Here is a 20976-nt window from a genome sequence, read left to right on the forward strand (position 1 = left end):
TCTCTGAAACTGGCATCATCTCCTATTCTAAACTAGGCCAATTCCTGATTCTCCCAGCAGCCGACGTTTGCTCAGGGCTCAACAGCCCAGAAACTGCTCTCCTTCACATCATCACTTCAAACAAACAAAAAAACAACCCAAGAAATTCAGATAGACTTCACATACCATAGAACTCACCCTTTAAAAGTATACAATCCAGTAGTTTTTAGTCTACTTACAAGGCTGTGCAACCATCCTCACTGTCTAATTCCAGGACGTGTTTATCACCGCAAAGAGATGCCAGTACTCATCAGCCTCTCCCAGTCCCCCGCCCCCCTCCCAGCTCCTGGCAACCACTAATCAGCCCTCTGTCTCTGCGGGTTTGCCTCTACCCATCGCCCATCAGCACTTTTAACTCCACAGGAACCTTGTGAAGTAGCCACTAGACAGCAGGGCACTGGACAGCAGAGCGGCTGGGACTTGGGGCTCTGGTGTTGCCTGCCAGCTTCAAATCCAGGCTCTGATGCGCTCTAGCTGTGTGACCTAGGGCAAACGACTCAGCTTCTCGGAGCCGAGGTTTCTTCACTGTTATACTTTGATAAGTTTGATTTGAGGATTAAATGAGTCACCGCATCTAAATGCTGAGCAATCTGTGCTGCAGCTCTTTCTAGCACCATCACTCCGCGTCACTGAGGAGGATAATCAGGCACAGAGGGGTTAAGGGGTGTGCCCAAGGCCACACAGCCCAGGTGGCCGGGCCCCAAGTCTCCTGACTTTTTCCATTACACCACACTGGCTTAGCTGTTCCTCCACGAAAGCCTGGCCCTCCCCAGACTCTCTAAGCCAAGTCACTTCTGCAAAAACCAAGGCTACTTGCCAGGCAGGAGGGCGGGGAGGCTGGGATCATGAAATCATGTAGCTCTAGGGTGCCGCAGCCCCACACGGGCTGGCCTCCGCCCGGTCCTCGCGAACAGCTGACTCTGGGTCCTTCCCTAACTCCTTCCAGCTTCTCCCTCGGGGCTGTGGGGGCCAGAGGCAGGCCATTTCCAGGACAGCAGGGCCCTCTGGAATTCTACAACTTTCCCACACCAGCCGCCCATCTGGGACTCTTTAAAGGTGGCTGAAGCCCTGTCTTTGGAAGACTTTGTTCCAGGAGGCCAGTCTGAGGCGGTTATTTATGTTACAGCAACGCCACCATCATTACCAAGTATGCTGAGTGGGCCAGAAAACCTCACTCCTAAGTTCTGGTCGAAATGAGAAAGTTGAGTCAGAACAGGAGAGCGGAGGGAGCACAGGCTTTGGGCCAGGGAGCCTGATGATCCTACCTCGGCCAACGTTCCCAAACAATGTCACCCCGGGAAAGTCCCACCTGAGCATGAGGGACAGCAGATGATAGCTGACACGCTTACTGAGAAAGGTACGACTGTGTCACACTAGATGCATGAGGAAAGAGCTTTCGTCCTTCATGTGCAGAGAGGGAAGCTGAGGCTTTGCAACATACAGAGGCAACACCAAGCTGAAACATAGAAGCAAAAAGCTGAGATTTGAACCAGGTCTGCGGGACCCTAGCTGTCAAGGTCTGAGGCCCTGGGCTATCCGGGAATAGGAAGATGATGACACAGTCAAGTTCCTCACACTCTGCCATTTCCCTGCGTGCTTCTGGGGCCTGCTCCCCACGCCTCTCCTCGAACCTACCCCTCACCTCACACTGGACCCTGACGCAGGACAATCTGCTTCTCAGCCCTGGACACCAGAATCGGCACTCGGAAACTCCAATGTGCTGACAACAGGGAAGGACACTTCCCCTTGGGGACGGAAGGTGCTGTTTGGGGGATGTGGGCCAATAGGCAAGTGGAAGAAGCTGGTCTACAGAGGCGGTTGGGAAAAGGAAGCAGGTTTGATGGCAGATCCTATGGCCTCAGTGATACTGGCCAGGGAGCTGCTGGGCCTCCACAGGGTCATTCTGCTGCCGGTTCTGAGCCCCGGTGGGGCTGGCTACATTTCCAGCCCTGGGTTCCATGGGGCACACCTGCCTCTTCCCATTGATCCGCCCCCTGCCCCTCCTCCTGCCCGAGCTATGGCGTCAGTAATTGCTAAGAGAGCAATCATGCCTGTCTCCCTTCTTTGCCCCCTGTGTCCTTCCTAGGAGGTATCATGCAGGAAGAGCCCTGTGAAAGCCACACACAGGAAGCCCTCCTATGCAGACCCTCAGGGCGTGAAAAGTCACGCTAGCCACAAGCAAAATGTTTATCCAACCTGAGCTCTGAACAGAAGGCCGGCCTCAGCAGATCCGCCCACACACCCGGGGTCTGGGTCAGAGGATGCGGGTCTTAGTCACTTTCAGGCAGGACCGTGCCTCCCGCTCATGGTGCCGGACATCACCACTGTCATCTCCCCTCCCTTTCCCTCGGGGCTCAGGCCATCCCTGCCTTGTGTCTGCTCCTGCCAGGCCCACTTTACACAGACTCTTAGCCTCCTTAACATATGGACTTGTTGTGTATTTACACTAAGTACATGTTTGCTGCAGATCAGAACAAAAACATAATTTGAATCAGACCGTCTGATTTTGTTACACGGTGAACACAGAACATCACTAGTTCATTACGCTGTAAAAACGTAGGTGTCTCCATTCCTCCACATTGCGCAGTGACTCTCGGCAGTGAGGTGGGTGTTGGTGATTGTTTTAGTGCTAACTGCTTAGAAGCGTGTTGTTTTCTCCCTGCCCCCTTGGAAATAATGGAACACAGGCCCTGAAAACCCTGTTTGACATTTTCAGGAGCAGATGAGGTCCTGTGGCTAATATCACCCAACCTTCTGAGAGCACAGGTGAGGCAAGGAGGCAGGCTGGCGTGTGGCACCTCCTTTACCTGGGATCCCAGCTGTTCTCTCCAGGTCTCGGCCTCCATCCCCAGCCTGTGGGGGCAGAGCAGACACCCAGATAATCCCACCAGCCATCGCATTCCTCAATTATCTTGACAGGCTGAGATGAGCCTGTAAAACACAACCCCGTGTCTGCTGGAGCATCTGGGAGGTGACCTTTCACTCTTTCTGGCTGAGTGTGTCTGCCTAGAGCATTTTTCAAGCATGTGGGATCTGAGAACAAAGCCAACACAAAGGAAGCAGAATTGCAGAATGAGAGGAAGGAACTGGGTGAAAGGACGCAGTGAAACATGCTGGATCAAGCTGTACCTGAAGCCCACAAGGTTTCTTCTCCAGGGACGTTCAGTGACACCAGCCAAAAAAATCCCCATTCACTTAAGCCAGTTTGGGCTGGGTTTCTATCACTTGCAACTGAAGCATCCAAACTGGCACACAGAGGAGAGGAAGAGAGTCAGCTCAGGGTGAGTCCCTCACTACACAGCAGGGAGGACCTGACAGTTCAGAAAGCCGGGCTAGTTCCTATCTCCTCCCGAGGCCTGTGTTTTCTAGAGAACCTCATCATGTCATGTTGGGCACTGTGACTTCTCAAGCAGACACACTTGCTTTGACTTGCTGGCCTTTGGTGACATCCAGATACAGCTACTGCCCCACGATTATAGTTCTCTGACCCCAGTACGGGTGGGTTTGCACCAAGCTGGCCACATGCGCCAGGTGCCCTATGAGATCTGTGGCACTCCTGGTTGCTAGTTCATTCATTCGTTCATTCCTTCATTCACCAAACATGGCTGGACACATCTGTGTCCTGGAATAAAACCCAAGTTCAAGATCTGCACTCCAAAGTCATACAGACTTCCAGACCGGGCTCCACTCTGGAGCGGCGGGCAGGCAGCCTTTCTTTAATTTGGAAAATGTTGATCACGAAAGCATAAAGCAAGGAAGCACATTACTTATGTCCCCGAAGGAATGGATGTTTTTAAAAACAAAACTGAATTCCCCACAAATTTGCATGTCATCTGAGTGCAGGAGCCATGCCAATCTTTTCTATATCCCGGTTTTAGCATGTGTGCTGAACTGGGCACATGGACGTCATTTTTAATTGTAGGAAATAAAAAAGAACCCTATACGCCCACGAGGTGGGGTAGGGAGGGTCTGGGCTCTGAAATCCAAATGGAAAGTGGGTCCAATTAAAGTCCTTCCCACCCGCCGCTCACTGGAGGCCCAAAGGCCTTACCTGGAGGTCGAAGAACTTGCTGTAGCGCCGGTAGATGGCCTCCGTGGAGCCACTAGACCACGTGACCCGGATGATGTAGACCTGTGGAGAGGGACAGAGGACACAGGAGTTAACACCAAGGGGGCCCGTTCCATCTCTGGGACTCGGGAGCAAAACACAAGGTTCAGAGTCAGGACGCCTGGGGTTTGAATCCCGGCTCTGCCGCCGACCAGCTGTATGACCTGGAACACGCTACTTGTTCTCCCTGAGACTCAGCTTCCTCCTCGGTAAAATGGGGACGACTACCTCCCCTTCTGAGAGTTGTGGGTCAAAGGAAATCAATTCTGGGAAAGCGCTGGCACCCTGCTCATCTCAGGAGGTGCTGAGGTTTTTAGCCGTGAAGGATCTCTTGCTCCCCACAGGTCAGAGAGCCAGGGGGCTGACTCTTTGGCCAGAGTCATTCTCAAAACTTCGAGTGTTGCCAGAAGTCACAGGGACCTGCAGCTCTCGGCTCCTCATGCTTCGCACAAGCTAAGCCACCTCATTATCTCCTCCCGCCATGGTCCGGGCCCAGTGGTTTTCTCCCTCTGAGTGGTGGTTTCTCCCCCTGTGAACTGGGCCACCGGCACCTGCTTAGTGTGACACTGGAGATCCAATGTGATTCCGAAGGCGGAACCCCTTTATAAACCACAGGGCCACGTTCCAACCTTTGCCACAGGTTGGAACCACACCGAAAACGACACTGATGACGAATTCAGGCAAACTGGGGTGGCAGCAGCAGGATCAGAGGCACCTCGCTGGGGACTCTGGTGGCCTTGGACCCCACCTGCACACTCGAAGGCTGCGATCAGCACCCCCACCCCCCAGTCCTGGCTGGCACCATTACCTCCTGTTACGGGGTAGTTTCGACAACTACAGAATAGGTTTACAGCTGTGAGCACTCGAAACAGAGCTTCTGCTTGCATTATACTATTTATTAAAGACCGTATTATTTTCCATACGGACAACTGTAAACCAAATTTTGCTGCACCCTGTATACACATGAAAGCTCTTTGGAAGCAGAGAAATGCTGTTCAGACACAAACTGCTCCGTGTTGTTAGAGGCCATGGGGGCGCACAGACTGTGAGCCGACGGTTAGCTGGAGAGAAACACACGTGGATGAAGATAAGTAACACACAGGGAGTATGATTAACCTTCTTCCAACCAAGGCCCTTTGACTTTCCTCCAGGAGCCTCCTAGCCACCTCAGCACAGTTCCTTATACACAGAGGCGGGTACTATTCATTGGCTGTGGTAATTAGCTGAAGGGTGAGCACATGACCTGCACTGGGCCAATCAGAGCCAGTAAGAGTCAGCCCTGGGACTTCTGTTCCAAGTCTCAAGAAAAAGCCCCAGAAAAGAACAGACCAAAGGTCCCCATCCCTGGGGGATATTTAAGCAAAGTTTGGATGGCCATCTGTCAAGAACAAGGCTAATGTGATTAAAGAAAAAAAAAGGAAAGATCATCAAAATTTTATTTTGTCTTAAAACCAACAAAAAAGCCTATTCCCATAAATGGGAAAAAATTCTGCTTACACAATTCTTGAGCTCTTGTTTATAGTTTTTAAAGATCTGTACATAGAGTACAAGGACGCTGCGGCAGGTCTAACTGGATTATTGGAACCAACCCCTGAACACAAGCTGACGCCTGCGTTTTCAGGCACAGGCCTCGTTTTTGAATGAGAAGTGTCCCAGCACAGGGCTGTGGCTCTGCCAGGGCTCGGGGGCCGGTGAAGGAGCAGGCACGCCGGGTTCCCATGCCAGCTCTGCTGTTGGGCGAGACTCACAAGGTGCCGGCCTCTCTGGACACAGTGTCCCTCTCTCCATCACGGGAGCAGTGACCTCCCCTGAGGACTCACTGCAGTGACTGATGTACACACCCTGCTTGCTTAGGTGGCAGTTGTCTGGTGTCCCTCCTTATCCCGTACTCCCCCCCTTCTCCTTTTGGTAACAGCACCTGATTTCTTTGGAGGGTCACCCCTGCCCCACCCCACCCCACCCCCCTCCGTTGCTGCCTTTGTGAAAGGGAGTGGGCATGTATCCCCAGGCTGGCTAACCAGAGCATTGCCTGTCCCTGCGCCAACGAGACTCTCTGCTGGGACTCGGGATGGCCCGACCAGGGAAGAAGCCCCTCTCCCACCACTTCAGTGCCTGTGGGAGGAGTTACCACATGGGAAGCACCTGAACTCAGGAGCATGCAGAGTGAGAGGGGCAGAGGGGCTGAGTCCCGTGACGTCATCTCGACAGAAACCCAATCTCTTCCTTTCGCGTTTAAGCCACTTTTAGTTTCTGTTCCTTGGGACCAAGGCAACCCTGGCTTTCAGATAACAAATGTCTCAGATCCACACTTTGTGAACATGTGAGAAGAAACCAGACCCTGGGCAGTTGAGGCCTCACGCACGAGGCCTGAGGTTTGTGGGAAGGGAGCCGAGCATCTTCCCATGTCATCCCCCTCCCCCAGCCCCTCCCAGACTGGGGAAATCTCAGGGAGCAGCTGGGGCTGCCTCTCGCTGGGAACGAGGAAGCACAGAGCCCACACACTGGTGTCTGGGGGCCACGGAGTCTTCCCCTGCTCCCCCACTGGAGGCTCTGATCAGGAACCGGCCACGGTTGAAATCACTTCTTATGCAACCTCAGCACGCGGTCTATGTGCTTCACCAAGTCCAGACTCCCCAGGCCTGGTCCCCCCAGGGCCCAGTGTCCCCAGGGCCCGGAGTCCTAGGTTTCTTCACTTCCTCTAAGTCCTTGGGGAGATGCAGTGGTGGTGACAGGCAGGCTGTGGGGTGGGGTTGCACCACACCAGGGATTTCGGGGAAGAGGTGGTGCAGACGACGGGGCCTTGGTTTCTTCCAGGTCCCCACGAACCTGCAGACTAACACGGCACACGTTTTCCTAGCGACAGACGGAGGTGCAGCAGTGCAGCGACTTACCTGAGGTCATAAGTCACAAGTGCAGAGGACCTGATCCAGGTTACCTCGAACCTTGCTGGCCTTGCCACACCAGGGCATCAGGCCCCTGCCCCATCAGCTGGCTGCAGCTGGCCTGCTGGCCAACAGGGAGATGCCCGCTCATTCTCCTAACTGTTTGGAGTGTGTGCTGGTGGCCTGTGGGGTTCAGAGGTTCAGATGGCCTGGATTCTGCTTCCACCTCAACTCGCTGTGTGGTCATGGGAAAGTGGCCTAACCTCTCTGCCACACAGCTTTCTCTTCTGTAAAAACTGGGGAACATAATAGTTTTAACCTCCGAGTTGGGGTGACAATTAAATGAGGACATGTGCATACAGGGCTTAGCAGGGTGCCTGGCATCTAGTAAGTGTTCCGTAAAGAGAAGCTATCATTATCATCAGCACTGTGAGCCAAACACAGGTACTTAGAGCAGAGGGGGACCTCATCTCTGCTCAGTGCCTCTACAGGTGAGCTTCCCACAGCCACCCACCTGTCCCCAAGGGGGCGCAGAGGGACTGCCCTCCACAGTGCTGGGTATGCAGGCCCAGGTCATCTGAGCCTGGAGCACAAGTTCTTGAGTTGCCTGATGACTCAGCGCCCTGTCCCCTCCCACCCCCACCCTCTGGCTGCAGCCTGAGGGGAGGGGAGCTCCGTGTCTGGTCCAAATCCCAGGTTACCACAAAACCGTGAGCCTGCACGGTGTCAGGACTTCACTCGCGCTGGACTTCCTGCCTAGGGGTTGAGGACTGTCCCTGAGTCCCAGGTCAGTCCACGCTTGCCAGGAGAGGCCATGGAGAAGATGGAGAACCCCACCTGCTCATGCGTGGTGTTCGGACTCCTGTCTTTGGGCCTCCAGAAGCCCCTTTCTTCAACTTACACTGCTTTCAGGAGACAGAAAAGAAAAATAAGCCCCCCCGGTAGGTGCCGAGAGTCCATCACGGACCCCACCACTTCAGAAATGCCACCAGTCCTCCCTGTCCCAAGGCCACAGCTGACTGGCCCGGGGATGGTTGCTTGATCTGGGCCAGCCAATCTGTTCTCCTCAGGCATCTGGAATCAGACCTGAGCATGCCGGCTCCACCAGGGAGGATGGCTGCAGTCGGGCCACCTCTGTACTTTGTCACAGACCTGTGGTCTGCAGAGAAAGGAGATCCCTCCAGTTCCTGCTTTCAGAACCCACCCACCCACCTACGGCTTCTATGACGCACGAAGAGGGCCTGGGCTTTCCTGTTATTTCCCCTTTGGGTGTGAAGAGAATTTTTTCTGTAACTACTAGAATTCTGTGATGTACAGGGGGAAGTTCAGGCACTATAGCAGGTAAAAAGGACAGGCTAATGCATTGTAATCTCAATCTCAAAAAATATATATACACTGTATCTAAATATAAGTGTTTGTGTAGTTATAATCTATAAAGTCGTCCTGGACACTGATTTGGCGAATACTGGACCACTGCTTCTAGGGGAAATAGAAGGTTAGGTTCCTACAAGCTTCTGGTTACATTTTCATCAACCAATCAATACATAGCCTTGTGTGTTTCTGTTTAGAGAAACCTTATTTAAAGCACGTTAATTCATGAACATTGAGCTCATGGCCAGTGGTACTCTAAGTCACTCCTGAATGAAGCTTACCCAACCCTCCTATTTTCTCTGTAAGCCACAGCCCAGCCCTCCTGAGCTTAGGAACAGACAGCACATCAGTGCTACGTTTGGGGCCATTTTAAACCCTAAAATGACCAAGGAAAAGCACACGAATGTAAAGAAAAAGGTGGCACAAAGACAGAGCATGAAAAAGACACCTGTCCGGAGCATAAGAGCGAAAACAGGGAGGTGGAGCATCACCTCACTCAACCTCAGCTGGGAACGTGCACCTCGGAGGACGCAACGGTTTTGCTGCTACGCTCATGTCCGTGACCACAAACGACCGCGAAAGTGCTACAGTATCCATGTTGGACGAGACACAGATCTCAGCAGGCAGGCATGTTTCCAAAAGGGGAATCTGAGAATGACGCAGACTGACCACACTGCATATATGCATGGATGTGCATATGTATGTGTATATATATATATATGCATATATATATATATATATATATATATATATATATATATACCATTGAGATATATCTTTTTTTGCTCTGGGTTAGTAGAAATAAGTAGAACTCTTAAAAAATTCTGTTCTTGAAGATTTCTTGTAGCTTCTAGATTTTCTACAATGAATTTTCTTTTATAATCAGAAAAAAAGAGATGCCACTTTCCTCGGAGGTCTTATGCCATCCCCAGGGCAGGAGGACAGAAGAAACAGGCCCATGGCCTTGAACTCCAGGTCATCTTCTCCCACTACCCCGGCTCAATCGTGAGGCCGTTGCTCTGTGGCGAACATCCTTCCGGGTCACGGGGCACCTACTGGGCGTAGTTACAGCTGATGGCGCCGGCGGGGGTGGCAGGAAGGGGCATGGCAGTGGGACCTTGTGCCTGACCTCACTCTGAGTTAGGGCGAGTCCCTTGTCTCTTTGAGCTTCTGTGTTCTCGGGAAAATGGGGATGCTTGGCCCTTCCGCCTCACGGGTAATTGTAAAGATGGGGCGAGATTTATTTTGAAAGCTCCAGAAATGGAATCTACATTGGTTAGAGGTCCGCTTATGGCTGGATTGCAGAGAGAATGCTCCATGAACGCGTCCTAACTCCTTCATCCCCAGCGCCCTTGGCAGGCCCAGCCTCACCCAATGGTGTGGGGGCTGCCAGGGCCTGGAGGACCCCCTGTAAGCTCACAGGGATTTAGGTCCCCTTTCCAAGTGACAACCGCCTAGGAGTCAGTTCAACCACGAATAAAAATTTCAACCAGAACAAAGCTTAGAGGCCACTGAAAAACACCAGCAGCCAGGCCTGGGCAAAGCTAAGCGGGGGCCAGGAGTGGGCCCAGACCCCTGCCCATGGCCGCGGCTCTGGACCGGCCCCAGAACTCCATGGTTACGCCGTCCCCAGGGCAGAACACGACACAGTGGCTGCCCCACCTCCCGGGCGCTGTGATCGCATACTTCCCTGACCTTTGACAGCGGGAGGAGGTGTTTTGGCACATGAATAAAATCTCTGTGGCTCGGGGGAAATACCCTCCAATCTCACTCAGCTTCGCAAACGTACTTGGTGGAGTTTCCAGGGCTGGCGAAGACCTGGCTGCCATTCCCGTTCCCGGGTGGAATCAATGAGAAGGGTGGGCCGCCTTGGTGGCCGCAGGACATCGGGGTTCCATTTTGGTCTGGGCTGCAGTGACCAGAGGTTTAGTTTTGGGGGGAGGATTGGAAGTGGGGGTGCGGAAGGGTCTGATCCAAGGGCTTTTCGAGGTGATGGTCTTTCCTGAATCCCTGTGTCTCTAGGAATGCAGGCATATGGGGTGCAGGGAGCTGTTTTTAGGTGACACGGGGTCTCGGGACTAAGACACAGGGAGCCCCACGGTGAGAAAGTTAGCTCCCGCCAGTCCCTGCGCATCCTCAGAAAGGTGGCAAGAACAGCTTTTCCACACCCTCTCCACCACTTGCTGGCCTCTTTTCTTCAGGAAGGGACAGAGGACCGCCGAGCAGGCAACACTAGCCAGGAAGGGCTTTAACACGCCGATTTTCTTTTTCCTTTCTGTTTAGTTTCCTTCTGTGTCTGGCAAGCGCTCTTGGTTTTCCATGTATGGTAGACAGCTCAAGTTTCCCTTTAAAAATAATTTAAGTTAAAAAAAAAAAAAGCTAATCCATTTGAAGAAAAGCACTGACTTAAGGACGTGTAGCAGAGGGGTCTGCAGAGGCGTCACATGTCGTGCTGGTGCGGGAGAGGCTCAGGGATGAGGACGGGCTCTTTGCGTGGCATCCCGTGCCAGTCTCACTCCACGGGGAGCGCTGCTGTGTATGGGTCGCGGAGCCCACAGCTTGTGTCCAGCTGTAAGCCCTCCCCGGCTCTACACTGCTGGTGGGCGGCCTGGAACGACTTGGGAGACAGAAGCAAACATCTCGAGAAGGCACCAGCGGGGCAGCTGGGCAGGGGCTGTGAGACACAGCACCAGCAAGACAGTTCGGTGATCCACGAGCAACGTCCACCAGGGGCACCAGAACGGTGGGATGCGTGCCGATTACTGGGCATCCCTGACCTAGGCCAACCCCTCCATTTTACAAACGGGGAAGCGGAGGGGCCAAGAGGGGCGGTGACTTGCTCGGCGGTGCACTCTCTGCCGTGGCCTCTTGCCACGTCCACGACAGGGTTCAAATTTCCCTGCAAGATCCTCATGCCCCTCTGGGCCTCCTGCACAATGACTTGCCCAGATGACTTTAAATCTGGAGAGTTCTTAGAAGTGATTAGGCTGGCAGTCACACTGGGCCTGCAAGAAGCCCCGGGACCCTGGTGAGGGGGCTGGGAGTCTGGGCTCTCTTCCCTGGTTTCCACTGGGCGGCACCGCTTGGAGCGTCCTATATGTGGACGAGGGTGTCACCCAGCAGCCTGCAGGGCCCGTCACCAGACCTCGTGGGTCCCCACTGCCATAGGCAGTCTTTAGATGGGGCCTGGGCTCTTCCACTGCCCACAGTCCTCCTCGGCCTGCACAGGCCAACAGCAGGGGGTTCCAGGCCTTTAAAAGATTTGAAAGCCCTGCTCTAGACCATTGCTGATTTTACGGTTGGGATTATGAGTTCAGGGAGGCCCCGCAGCCAGCAGGGAGGAGGGCTGGAAGCAGCCTGAGAAAGAGCAAAGCCCTTTTTAGGTGGAGGGAGGGGAACAGTTGCTCATGCAGCACACTGAGGGGCAACAGCTTCTGCTCACAGGCCACACGGTGCCTGCAGCAAGCCCCTAGCCCAGGACGGCGAAAGCCGTCTTACTCTGCAGCCAAAGCAACCCGAACACCAAAGCACACGCAGCCCTGAAGTTAGCAGCAGCGCTAGTTACAAGTTCCAGACGAACCTACTTCCTGCCAAGGAGGCTCCCAGGAATACATCCGAGGGTGCCCAGGAGTCTAGAGCCCTCGGTTTAAAAATATCACCTTTGAAAGATGGGTGTGACCCTACCCCGTCCCCATCAGGTTCCCACACTGGCTGGGTTTCTGGGTTGGTGGATCCTGGGAGCAGCCTGGGAATGACTGGCTGGGCTCCAGATCACTTCTCTGGCAATAGGCTGCTCCAGCCGAAGGTGGTGAAGCACAGACAGGAGGCAGGGAGCAGAGAGGAGGAGAGAGGGAGTGGGAGCTGCGAGCACTGGCAGTTGGATGGGCTCCGCAGGCTTGACTGATGGGAAACAGGATTCTGCTGCTCCCCGTGGAGCCTACGAGCTGAGCTCCCTTTGGTTCCCATCTCTCGGCTCTCCCCAGCTGTCTGCCCAACATCTGGCCTATGTAGGTCAGCGCTCCCAACCTCATTCTGGAACTGCAACTCCCTGCTTAGCTTGAGTTCCCCACACCGCAGAGCAGCATCACCACCGGAAGTGCTGGAGAGCACGTGTTCATGTTTTAAAGTTATTCCCGGACCAAAGCTGCCAAGTGTCACAATGCTTTGGAGATCCAGGAGGGAATCACGGGATGTCGGAGTGAGGCCGGACCCAGGTGACGGGGGGCCAAAGGCAGACTCAGCGACATGCTGGGTGCTTAATGAAGATTGTGTGCAACCCTCTCGAAAGGCCTGCCAGGATGGCGGGGCCACCCTCAGGGCGGAGAGGAGGAGACGCCAGGCCTGGGTTCATGCAGCTGGGAAGCAGGTGACATCAGATTCAACCCCAGCCCCTTTAGCCTCCGAGGTCCTGTTTCTTTCTCCTCTCCAAGGCCAGAGGATTCAACCCCAGCCCCTTTAGCCTCCAAGGTCCTGTTTCTTTCTCCTCTCCAAGGCCAGAGCTTTCCTGTCCCGTCAGCCTCAGGGATTACCAACCTCAGGCGTCACAGCAAGAGATGCACTGGGAGTGGCCAGTTGCCAGTTTTTTTCTTTTTTAAAAAAGATTTTATTTATTTTTCAAGAGAGGGGAAGGAAAGGAGAAGGAGAGGGAGAGAAACATCAATGTGTGGTTGCCTCTCGCGTGCTCCCAGACCAGGGACATGGCCCGAAACCCAGGTATGTGCCCTGACTAGGAATGAAACTTGCAACCCTTTGGTTTGCAGGCTGGCACTCAATCCACTGAGCCATACCAGCCAGGGTCCAATTTTTTTTCTTTTTTCTTTTTCTCAATCTTTTCAATTTAGTGCACGCTTGGAACAGGGCCTGAATACACGTGCTTGTGGCAGACGAGATGCTCGGGCGTAGGGCTGCGTTCCCTCAGCGCCTCATCCACGGGGGCACGCCGCAAAGGCACAGGCGGACGCTGGAGCTGAGGGTCTCTGACCTGCTACCTGGTGCAGCAGGGTGCCTGGCCGGGAGGTGGGAGGGGGGAGTGCTTTCTCTAAAGTGAAAACTGAGCTGTGTCTCGGTGCTCCACTTGCAACATTTTGGGCCACTCATTTGTTCATTCAGCAAATACAGAGAGAGAGCCTCCTGCGTGCCAGGCCCCCTTCCGAGGGCTGGGGATATGGCGGTGAACCAGGCAGACAGAAGCCCCTGGCCTCTTGGGGCTTCCAGCTTTGTCCAGGAAGACGACAAAGGCTCGTCTTGCAGTTTTGGGGACCTCTTCCTGCTCCCGCCTGGCCAGGCTGCTGGTTCAGGCAGGCCACCTCTCCCTTCACCTGCTGAGCAGGTGGGTCTTCATTTCTCTGAGATCGGCTTGCGTTCCTTTCGGCACGCATCCCTCTGGTGTGCTTTTCTCCTTGGGTGGTTATCACCCCCACTCCTCTGGGAGCCTTCAAGGGGCCGGGACGAGGTCTGTCTAGTTTGCCACAGTCCTCCCCGTGCCCAGTGACACTGGGTTGTCAGGAAACAAACAGGCTGAAGGACGGGCAGGCAGATAGATAAAAAGCTGGGGCCACGTGGTCAGAAGTCAAGGTGACCTCCCTCAGGTCTCTTGGGGTATGGAGAGGAGCGACGCTCCCGCCATGGCTGAATGAACGGCTCCCAAGCTGCCAAGGGTACGGTAAACAGACCCGGCTTTGTCACAGAGGAGAATGCGGGCACGGGGCCCGGCCCTGGGGGACCAGTCCGCGTTTCACCCCAGGGCTCCTCTGAACAGGCAGAGAAACAGCAGGATGGGAGCCGCTTCCACTGTGGGCGGAAGCCTTGGCTGCCCCCACCCCCCATACAGAGCCAGGCCAGCCCGAGGGAACTCCGGGGGCCGACGGACTTGCTCTGCTTCCACGGCAATTGCTGTGCCGATGGCTACAAGAACCTGCATGTGCACGGACACCCGTGGAACACTAAACCAGAAAAGGGAATTTCCCTGCACGCGTGTAAACTAAAAATTCAAAATGATCCTTACTCTTTATTGTCATGTAGGAAACAAACAAACAAACGAAAGACAAGCACTGGCTTTACAATAGCCGGGTATCTCGGCTTTATGGCGTGTGCCTCTGTGGTCGCTTCACGGCCCCAAGCCTCCGTTTTCTCATCTGTGCAATGGACAGAGTAATAGTAGCTACTTCCCAGGGCTGGCTGAGGGTGAAGCGAGCTAGGATGCAACAGGTGATGGGCACAGGCCCTGACTCCAGGCAGCTGGCGGTGCCCTTCCCGATAGTCCCACTACATCGGTGAGCCCTGCAGGCTCGGACAGAGTCCGTCTCCCCGGGCCAACTCCCATCTTTCAAGGTAAGCTGTGTGAATGGGCAAAGGCAGGAATGTCACACTGTGAAGCCGATCAACTGCTCCTGCCCATGAGCCCGAACACGCAGGCCTGCCCGCCCCTGGGGCCCATCTCCCCCTCACTACCGGCTTCTGATCCAGATGGCCGGCGGCAGGAACCACTTGCAGGGGAAGCTGGCCGAGTACCTCCATTCTTCTAGATGCGGAGCTGGTAGAAACACGTCCTGGGCCGGGCATGTAGCTCCAGCCGGGACCTCTGGCTGCCAGCTCACGTCCTTGGACACATCTGGCCCAAAGCGGCACGGGGAACTTTCCAATGGCAAGCAGAGGTGCTGGCAGCTGGAGCCCGGACTCGGCCGAAAACAACCTGAAGGCTGGCTTTCTAGGAAATCCTCCAGGGCGGTGGCACTCCCCAAGGCCGTTAGGCCTCCCTCTGAGGGGCCCAGAGCAAGGCAGGAAACAGAGGTGAGAGATCTCAAGTTCAGGCCTCACCGGTGCTCACAGGGCTGCCTACAGAGAACTGGGCAGCCGACACAAGCACCCACTGTGCACCAGGCATGCAGGCAGTAGGGGTAAAGCCAATACCCAGCGCAGGCTGTGACATAGTGGGGAAAAGTCTAGGACATGCGGTCATATAGGTCTCAGTTCTCACCTAAATGGCCCAGCCCAGTGCCTGGTGCACAGTAGGTACTCAAGAGAGAAGACAGCAGAATTCTCTCACAGGCCACGGGTCCCCTAAGAAGCACTTCACAGCTGCTGCGGGAGCACAGAGCTGCTGAGGACTAAGCCTGCGGGTAGAGCTCAGGGAGGTTTCCAGAGCGGGGAGAACTGCCCTGGATCTTGAGGGAGGACCAACACCTAAGGAGCGCTTAGACTTGCTCAGTCCCCAGCCCTCTGCTCTCAGGAAACCCTCTGGAGCGAAGCTTACTATCCAGCCCATTTCACCACAGAGAAAACTGATGTTGAGAGGGGTTGAGTCACTGGCCAAAGCCCCACACAGCTGCTTAAGGAAGATGCCAGAATTTGAACCCAGGTTTGTTTGATTCCAGAATGCCCCTTCCTAACCAACAAAAGAAACGAGTTGTGTGGACTGTTCACTGCCCCTGGCTCTGAAGAACGGCAGAGCTGAGTTCAAATCCTGCCTCCACCCCTCACCAGCTGGATGACTTTGGGCAATTACGTCTGTTTTGAAAAGTAAACGTGAAGCCAGGCACAGCCTGGGCGAGCAGCAGGCGCTTTGTAACATGGAGAGTAAAGGGGCTCAGAAGCTAGTGCATGGCACCAGCCCCCTTCACCGCCCCCCACAGTGATTCTCAAACCCAGTTGCTCAGTATGCTGCAGGGTGCTTGTTAAGGAAAAAACAAACAAACTACCCAGAGTTTGATCCCAGCCAGCCCCTCACACTGCCTGGGTTCAAATCCTGGCCTTTGACGTCCTGGCTGCACAGGCCTGGGCAGGTTCTCTCTCAGCCTGTGTCCTTACCTGGAAATGGGGGCACAGTGGCACCTTCCTCGTGGGGTGATGACTCAAGTATGCAAAGCCCTCAGCATAGCACCTGACACATAGTAGGTGGTACCCAATAAAGGGTGGCTATCCCATCTCCCCCTACCGACAGCCAGTAGGGACACTGACAATAAAGTGGGTACAGAGGCCTGGCTGGTCTTGATCCTACCAGCCAGGGGTCACAAGACCCCTGAAGCCCAGCACCTTCGAAAAAAGGGAGGTCAAAGGGACTTGGGCGGGACCTCCCAGTTGGAGGGGGCTCAGTGGAGAAGGAGGTGGGGGCCAGGGTAGCTGGGGAGGCACAGGGGGACGACAGAGCAGGGAGTCCCGGCAACTGACTCTTATCCTGGGTCCTCCTGGGTTATCCTGGCTGCCTCCTCCCCATCTCCCCTCAAGCCACAGTAGCTCAGCTCAGGCTCCAGCCACCCCATTTTAAATGCTGGACGTATACCCTCCTTCAGGCCCTCCTGCCCCCTCCGACGGGGATATTTCTGAAACACAGCCTCTGACCCGATTCCCTTCCTCCTTAGAGTCTCCCAGAGGCTCCCTTTTAACAAAATGAAAATCAGCAAAACGACGTGAACTCACGTTTAACGAGCACTTCCTTACTACTTGCCCAGGTCAATCACCATATTCTGCCGCGTGTAACGCACATCCACGTTTTGGAGCGCATTATACACAGGATTAAGCATTCGTCATATCCATGGATAATGCTCATCCTTATTTTCCCTCAAAAACGTGGGCAAAAAAGTGCACATCATACAGGGCAACATACGGTAATCCTTATGCCCTTCAGGGCTGGTGCTATTGCCATCCCCATTTCACAGATGGGGTAACTGAGTCTGGAAAAGCCGATGGCCTTGTTTGCTTCAGGCTGATGCAACCACCAGCCTAGGTCTCTGCAACAGTTCCCTGCCTGGTCTCCGGCCTCCAGGGGTCACTTTGGCTCTTCCTTGGTGGGGCTACTGGCAAGGGCTGGAGGGTGGGGTGGGGGCTGTGTCTGGATCTAGAGCTTGGATGCCAGAACCTGAACTCAACATGTGAACAGGAGGGCTTGGGAAGAACATCCCCAAAGTCTGGAATAAGAACAGACACAAGTCCCTACTGTCACTTTCCAGCCCCCCAACCAAAGCCACCGACACTGCACCAGCACACTGCAGAAGCTGAGACTGTCTAAACCAGGCCAAGAAACGTGGGTTCCCCCAGGCAGCGTCTTGGGGAGCTTCAGTCCACCGTCACGGGTCCAAGGGGCCCGAGAGAAGGCTGGAAGCTCTCCCAGCCACAAGGCGAGGCCACGCCACGTGGAGCAGGCAGCCCAGTCTCGAGAGGGAGCAACAATGCAAACAACCCAGACTCTGGGTTGGACAGAGCTGGGTTCCCACCCTGGCTACACCGCTGCCTCAAGCAAGCTACTTAGGAGCCTCGGTTCCCCCATCTGTAGCACGGGGGTGCTAATAATACTGTTACCTGTCTCTCGGGGCTGTTGTAAAGTGCAAAGGGGGTAATGTCCATAAGGTGTCCAGTATGGTGGTGGCCCTTAACCCCTTCCATGTCGGCAGAGTGGGTTCCTCAGGCCCGACTCAAACCCAGGTCATTAGGCTGAACCAAGTGAAACTGCCCCTTGACAAAAATCGATGATTTCCTATGGTTCAACCTAAGAGCATCCCAGGAAGTTAAAGGATGCCATCTGTGCCCATCGGCCTAGACTAAGAATTACAGTTACTTCTTTCCTAAGTTTTTATTAGGTATCACATACTGGGATACTCCTCCATCGACAGAGGAAACATACAGGTTCCCGAGCAGTTATGCACCCGCCCCAAATCACACAGCGAGAAAGTGACGGAGCCAGCGTGTGCACCCCAGGCGGGTGTCCTCATGGAAGTGGGGCTCCTGCCCCAGATAAGGTGGAGGGGCTGCATAAGCAGGTCCCAAACTTTGTACAGCCAAGGGGTCCCTTTTCCTGCATGAAATCAAGCGTGGCTCCTGAGGGCCTGGTTCTGTGGGTGCCCTTGGCCACCGAGCCCTGAACACCTAACTGCTGGGCTCCTCCCCATCTGGCAAAGGCGCTTCTCCCCACCTCAATTCGAGCCTCAGTGCCGGCATTTGTACCAGCTTCTCGTGCCCCATACACTAATCCTTGAGACGGGGAAAAATGGCGCAAGGGAAGCAGGGTCCCCTCCTTCTTCCTCCCTCCTTGAAGCTTCCCTGACTCCACCATCCGACACTGTCCTCTCCCCACCTAGAGAAAGCTGGGATAATACACGAAAATATAATGCAAGGCAACTGCTCCCAACAACCGACTACACTGTTTCCGTCGTGCAGTGGAGGCAAGTAAGGCCCAGGGAGGTCACGTTAGGAGTTCAATCCAGCTGGCGATAAGCAGGCCAAGGGCTTAAGACTGTCCACGCTTCTACCACCAGAGAAGAGGCTTTGGCCACACCTCTCCCCAGCGCCCTCTTCCGTACACCAGTGAGGAAGTTTTCGAGATGAAGGTCACACTGTATATGCAATTTGTCTTTTTCACTTGTATTATACATTTACATGTCTCCATTTCACTGAAAATTCTTTGAACAAACCATTTTTAAAGGATCCTTACGAATCCCCTGTAAGGCTCTATATCATTTATTTAATCAAGCCTCCAACGATAAACATTTAGACTATTTTCAACATCATCTTAATTACCCCATTGCTGAATATCCAAATATATAAGTCTTTAGGGAAAAACCACTTTACATCTTAGGGGCGCATCCTGGGCGGGTCCACTGAGAGTATGTTTCCCAATGTGTGGTCATTCCAGGCCACCTGTGTCACCCCATCCGGGGCTGCTCAGTCAAAACACACATCCCTAGTCATTTAATGGTGGTGATGATGATGGTAAACGTGATACTAATAAGTAACTATTTGTTCAGCATTTTTATGGACCAGGTAATTGCTCTAAATCCTTTATGCGAAATAACCTGCAGTAGGTACTATTCTTCCCCTCATGTTACCGATGGAGAAACTGAGGCACAGAGAAGTTAAATCACTTACTGAGGTCACACACTCCGGCGGTAACCGGCAGAGCCAGGTCAAACCCCCGCCGTCGGGCTTCCACGCCCAAATTCTGGAACGTCTACCTGGAAGTCTTATCCTTTTTCTCCGCCAAAGACCCTTCCGATGAAACCCATGGGCCCTTTCTCAGAATGACTTAAAGCGAGTAAAATAATGCTCACAGGGTTCTAAGGGAAACTAATTATATTACATCATAATAAAAATGTTTCCAAAATAAAAGCACGTACACCTGTATCACTGCAATAAACAACAGGATCTATCAGTGGGTCAAGTAACCTCACACCTTCGAAGCAGCGATGAGTATAAATGATCTACTGGGATCTATGAAAAACTATGAAGTGACAGGAATATGGGTGAATTTCTACTGGTGACGAAGTCACAGGAATCCCTAGTATCACCGACGATCGTTGGCTTCATGTATAATGAAGGGGATGCTATATTACTATTGGAGGTTAGAATAAAAACATGCTTTCCCTCTTCCAAGTTCAAGGACCCTCTGAGTTGTACCCATATAGGAAGAAGTGGGCTAGTCAGCTTTCCCTGTCCCAGAACACCCATCTCCTTCCAACCCTGGCTCAGAGCACACCTGTCTGTCCCAGCAGGGAATGGAGAGCCCAGGTCTCAGACCCTGCCCTGACCCCTCAGCCCCACCCCAGTCCCCGTCACAGCCCTTAGGCTGCGGTGACAAGGTCCAGATCGTGACCTCTATGAGGACAAAGGCTTCCCGGTCATCTCAGTGTCTCTCGGGCTCAGGGCCAGGCCTGGCTGAGGACAGACAAAAAACCACATCTGTGCAATTGACTGGCAGCCAAGGGTGGCCTGAAGCCACAGGCTGCTGATTCACACCTTGGCTGGGAAGGAGGAAATGGTGACGCCACGGCGTGGGCTTCAAGCTTCCTTTGCCAGAGCAGTGAGCGGGGGGTCCACGCAGTGCTGCTTAATTAAGCAGAATAGAAAATATTACCCTCATGTGCTTTGAGGCAATGCTTCTCTTTGAGTTTTGGGGTGAGTTGACTGTGCCCTATTTATAGTCAATGACAGGCAGTGCAGCCAAGTGTGATCCTGGGCAAATTTCTTTCTTTCTTTCCTTCATATTTATTTATTTTTTAGAGAGATGGGAAAAGAGGGAGAAAGAGAGAGAGAGAGGGGAATATTGATTGGTTGCCCCTTGGACACACCCCGACTGGGATCAAACCCGAAACCTAGGCACGCACCCTGAGCAGGGAATCGAACTGGTGACCTTTCAGTCCACAGGCGGGCATGCAATCCACTGTGCTGCACCAGCCAGGGCCCCCCTCCCTCTCTCTAATCTTTATCTTCTGTTCTCACACAGCCCTCCTTACTCTTCCCCCAGCCTCCCGTGTTGGTCGACAGTGCTCTGCCCCTTCCATTCTTCCTGTGAAGGGCCTTCCTCTCCACCCATCAAGCGGAGAACCGGCTCCTCTCAACCACTCCTGTGACGTCCATCTTGGCCACCTGTGGTCCTGAGCCCCATCCCAGCCCATGTGCACTGGGGCCCCCACCCCTGGCCCTCCTGAGGGCGGGGTCCATGCCTTGTCTTCTTTTGTGGTTCCTGGCCCAGGCAGGAGCCCCAGAAACTTCTGGCCCCCGCCTACCTGTCAAGCCTCAGCTCCATCACTCAGATCTGCCCCGCTTTGTTCAAACACGCCACAAACCAGTTTTTGCTCCTCTGCTCTC

At 53.9% G+C, this 20976-nt stretch overlaps 1 protein-coding gene and 1 pseudogene across 2 annotated transcripts in view; both read right to left on the reverse strand.

The window, feature by feature from the left end:
* Positions 1-20976, reverse strand: part of SH3PXD2B (SH3 and PX domains 2B) — a 76849-nt gene that overhangs the window by 48188 nt on the left and 7685 nt on the right. For both annotated transcript variants that reach the window (XM_053926857.1, XM_053926856.1), the window contains exon 2: positions 4091-4171. In XM_053926857.1, the coding sequence (XP_053782832.1) occupies positions 4091-4171 (81 nt within the window). The remainder of the gene's footprint in view (positions 1-4090; positions 4172-20976) is intronic.
* LOC128781298 (U6 spliceosomal RNA) lies at positions 3838-3938 on the reverse strand (annotated as a pseudogene).

This window comes from Desmodus rotundus, chromosome 6 (assembly GCF_022682495.2).
Source record: "Desmodus rotundus isolate HL8 chromosome 6, HLdesRot8A.1, whole genome shotgun sequence".
NCBI lineage: Eukaryota > Metazoa > Chordata > Mammalia > Chiroptera > Phyllostomidae > Desmodus > Desmodus rotundus.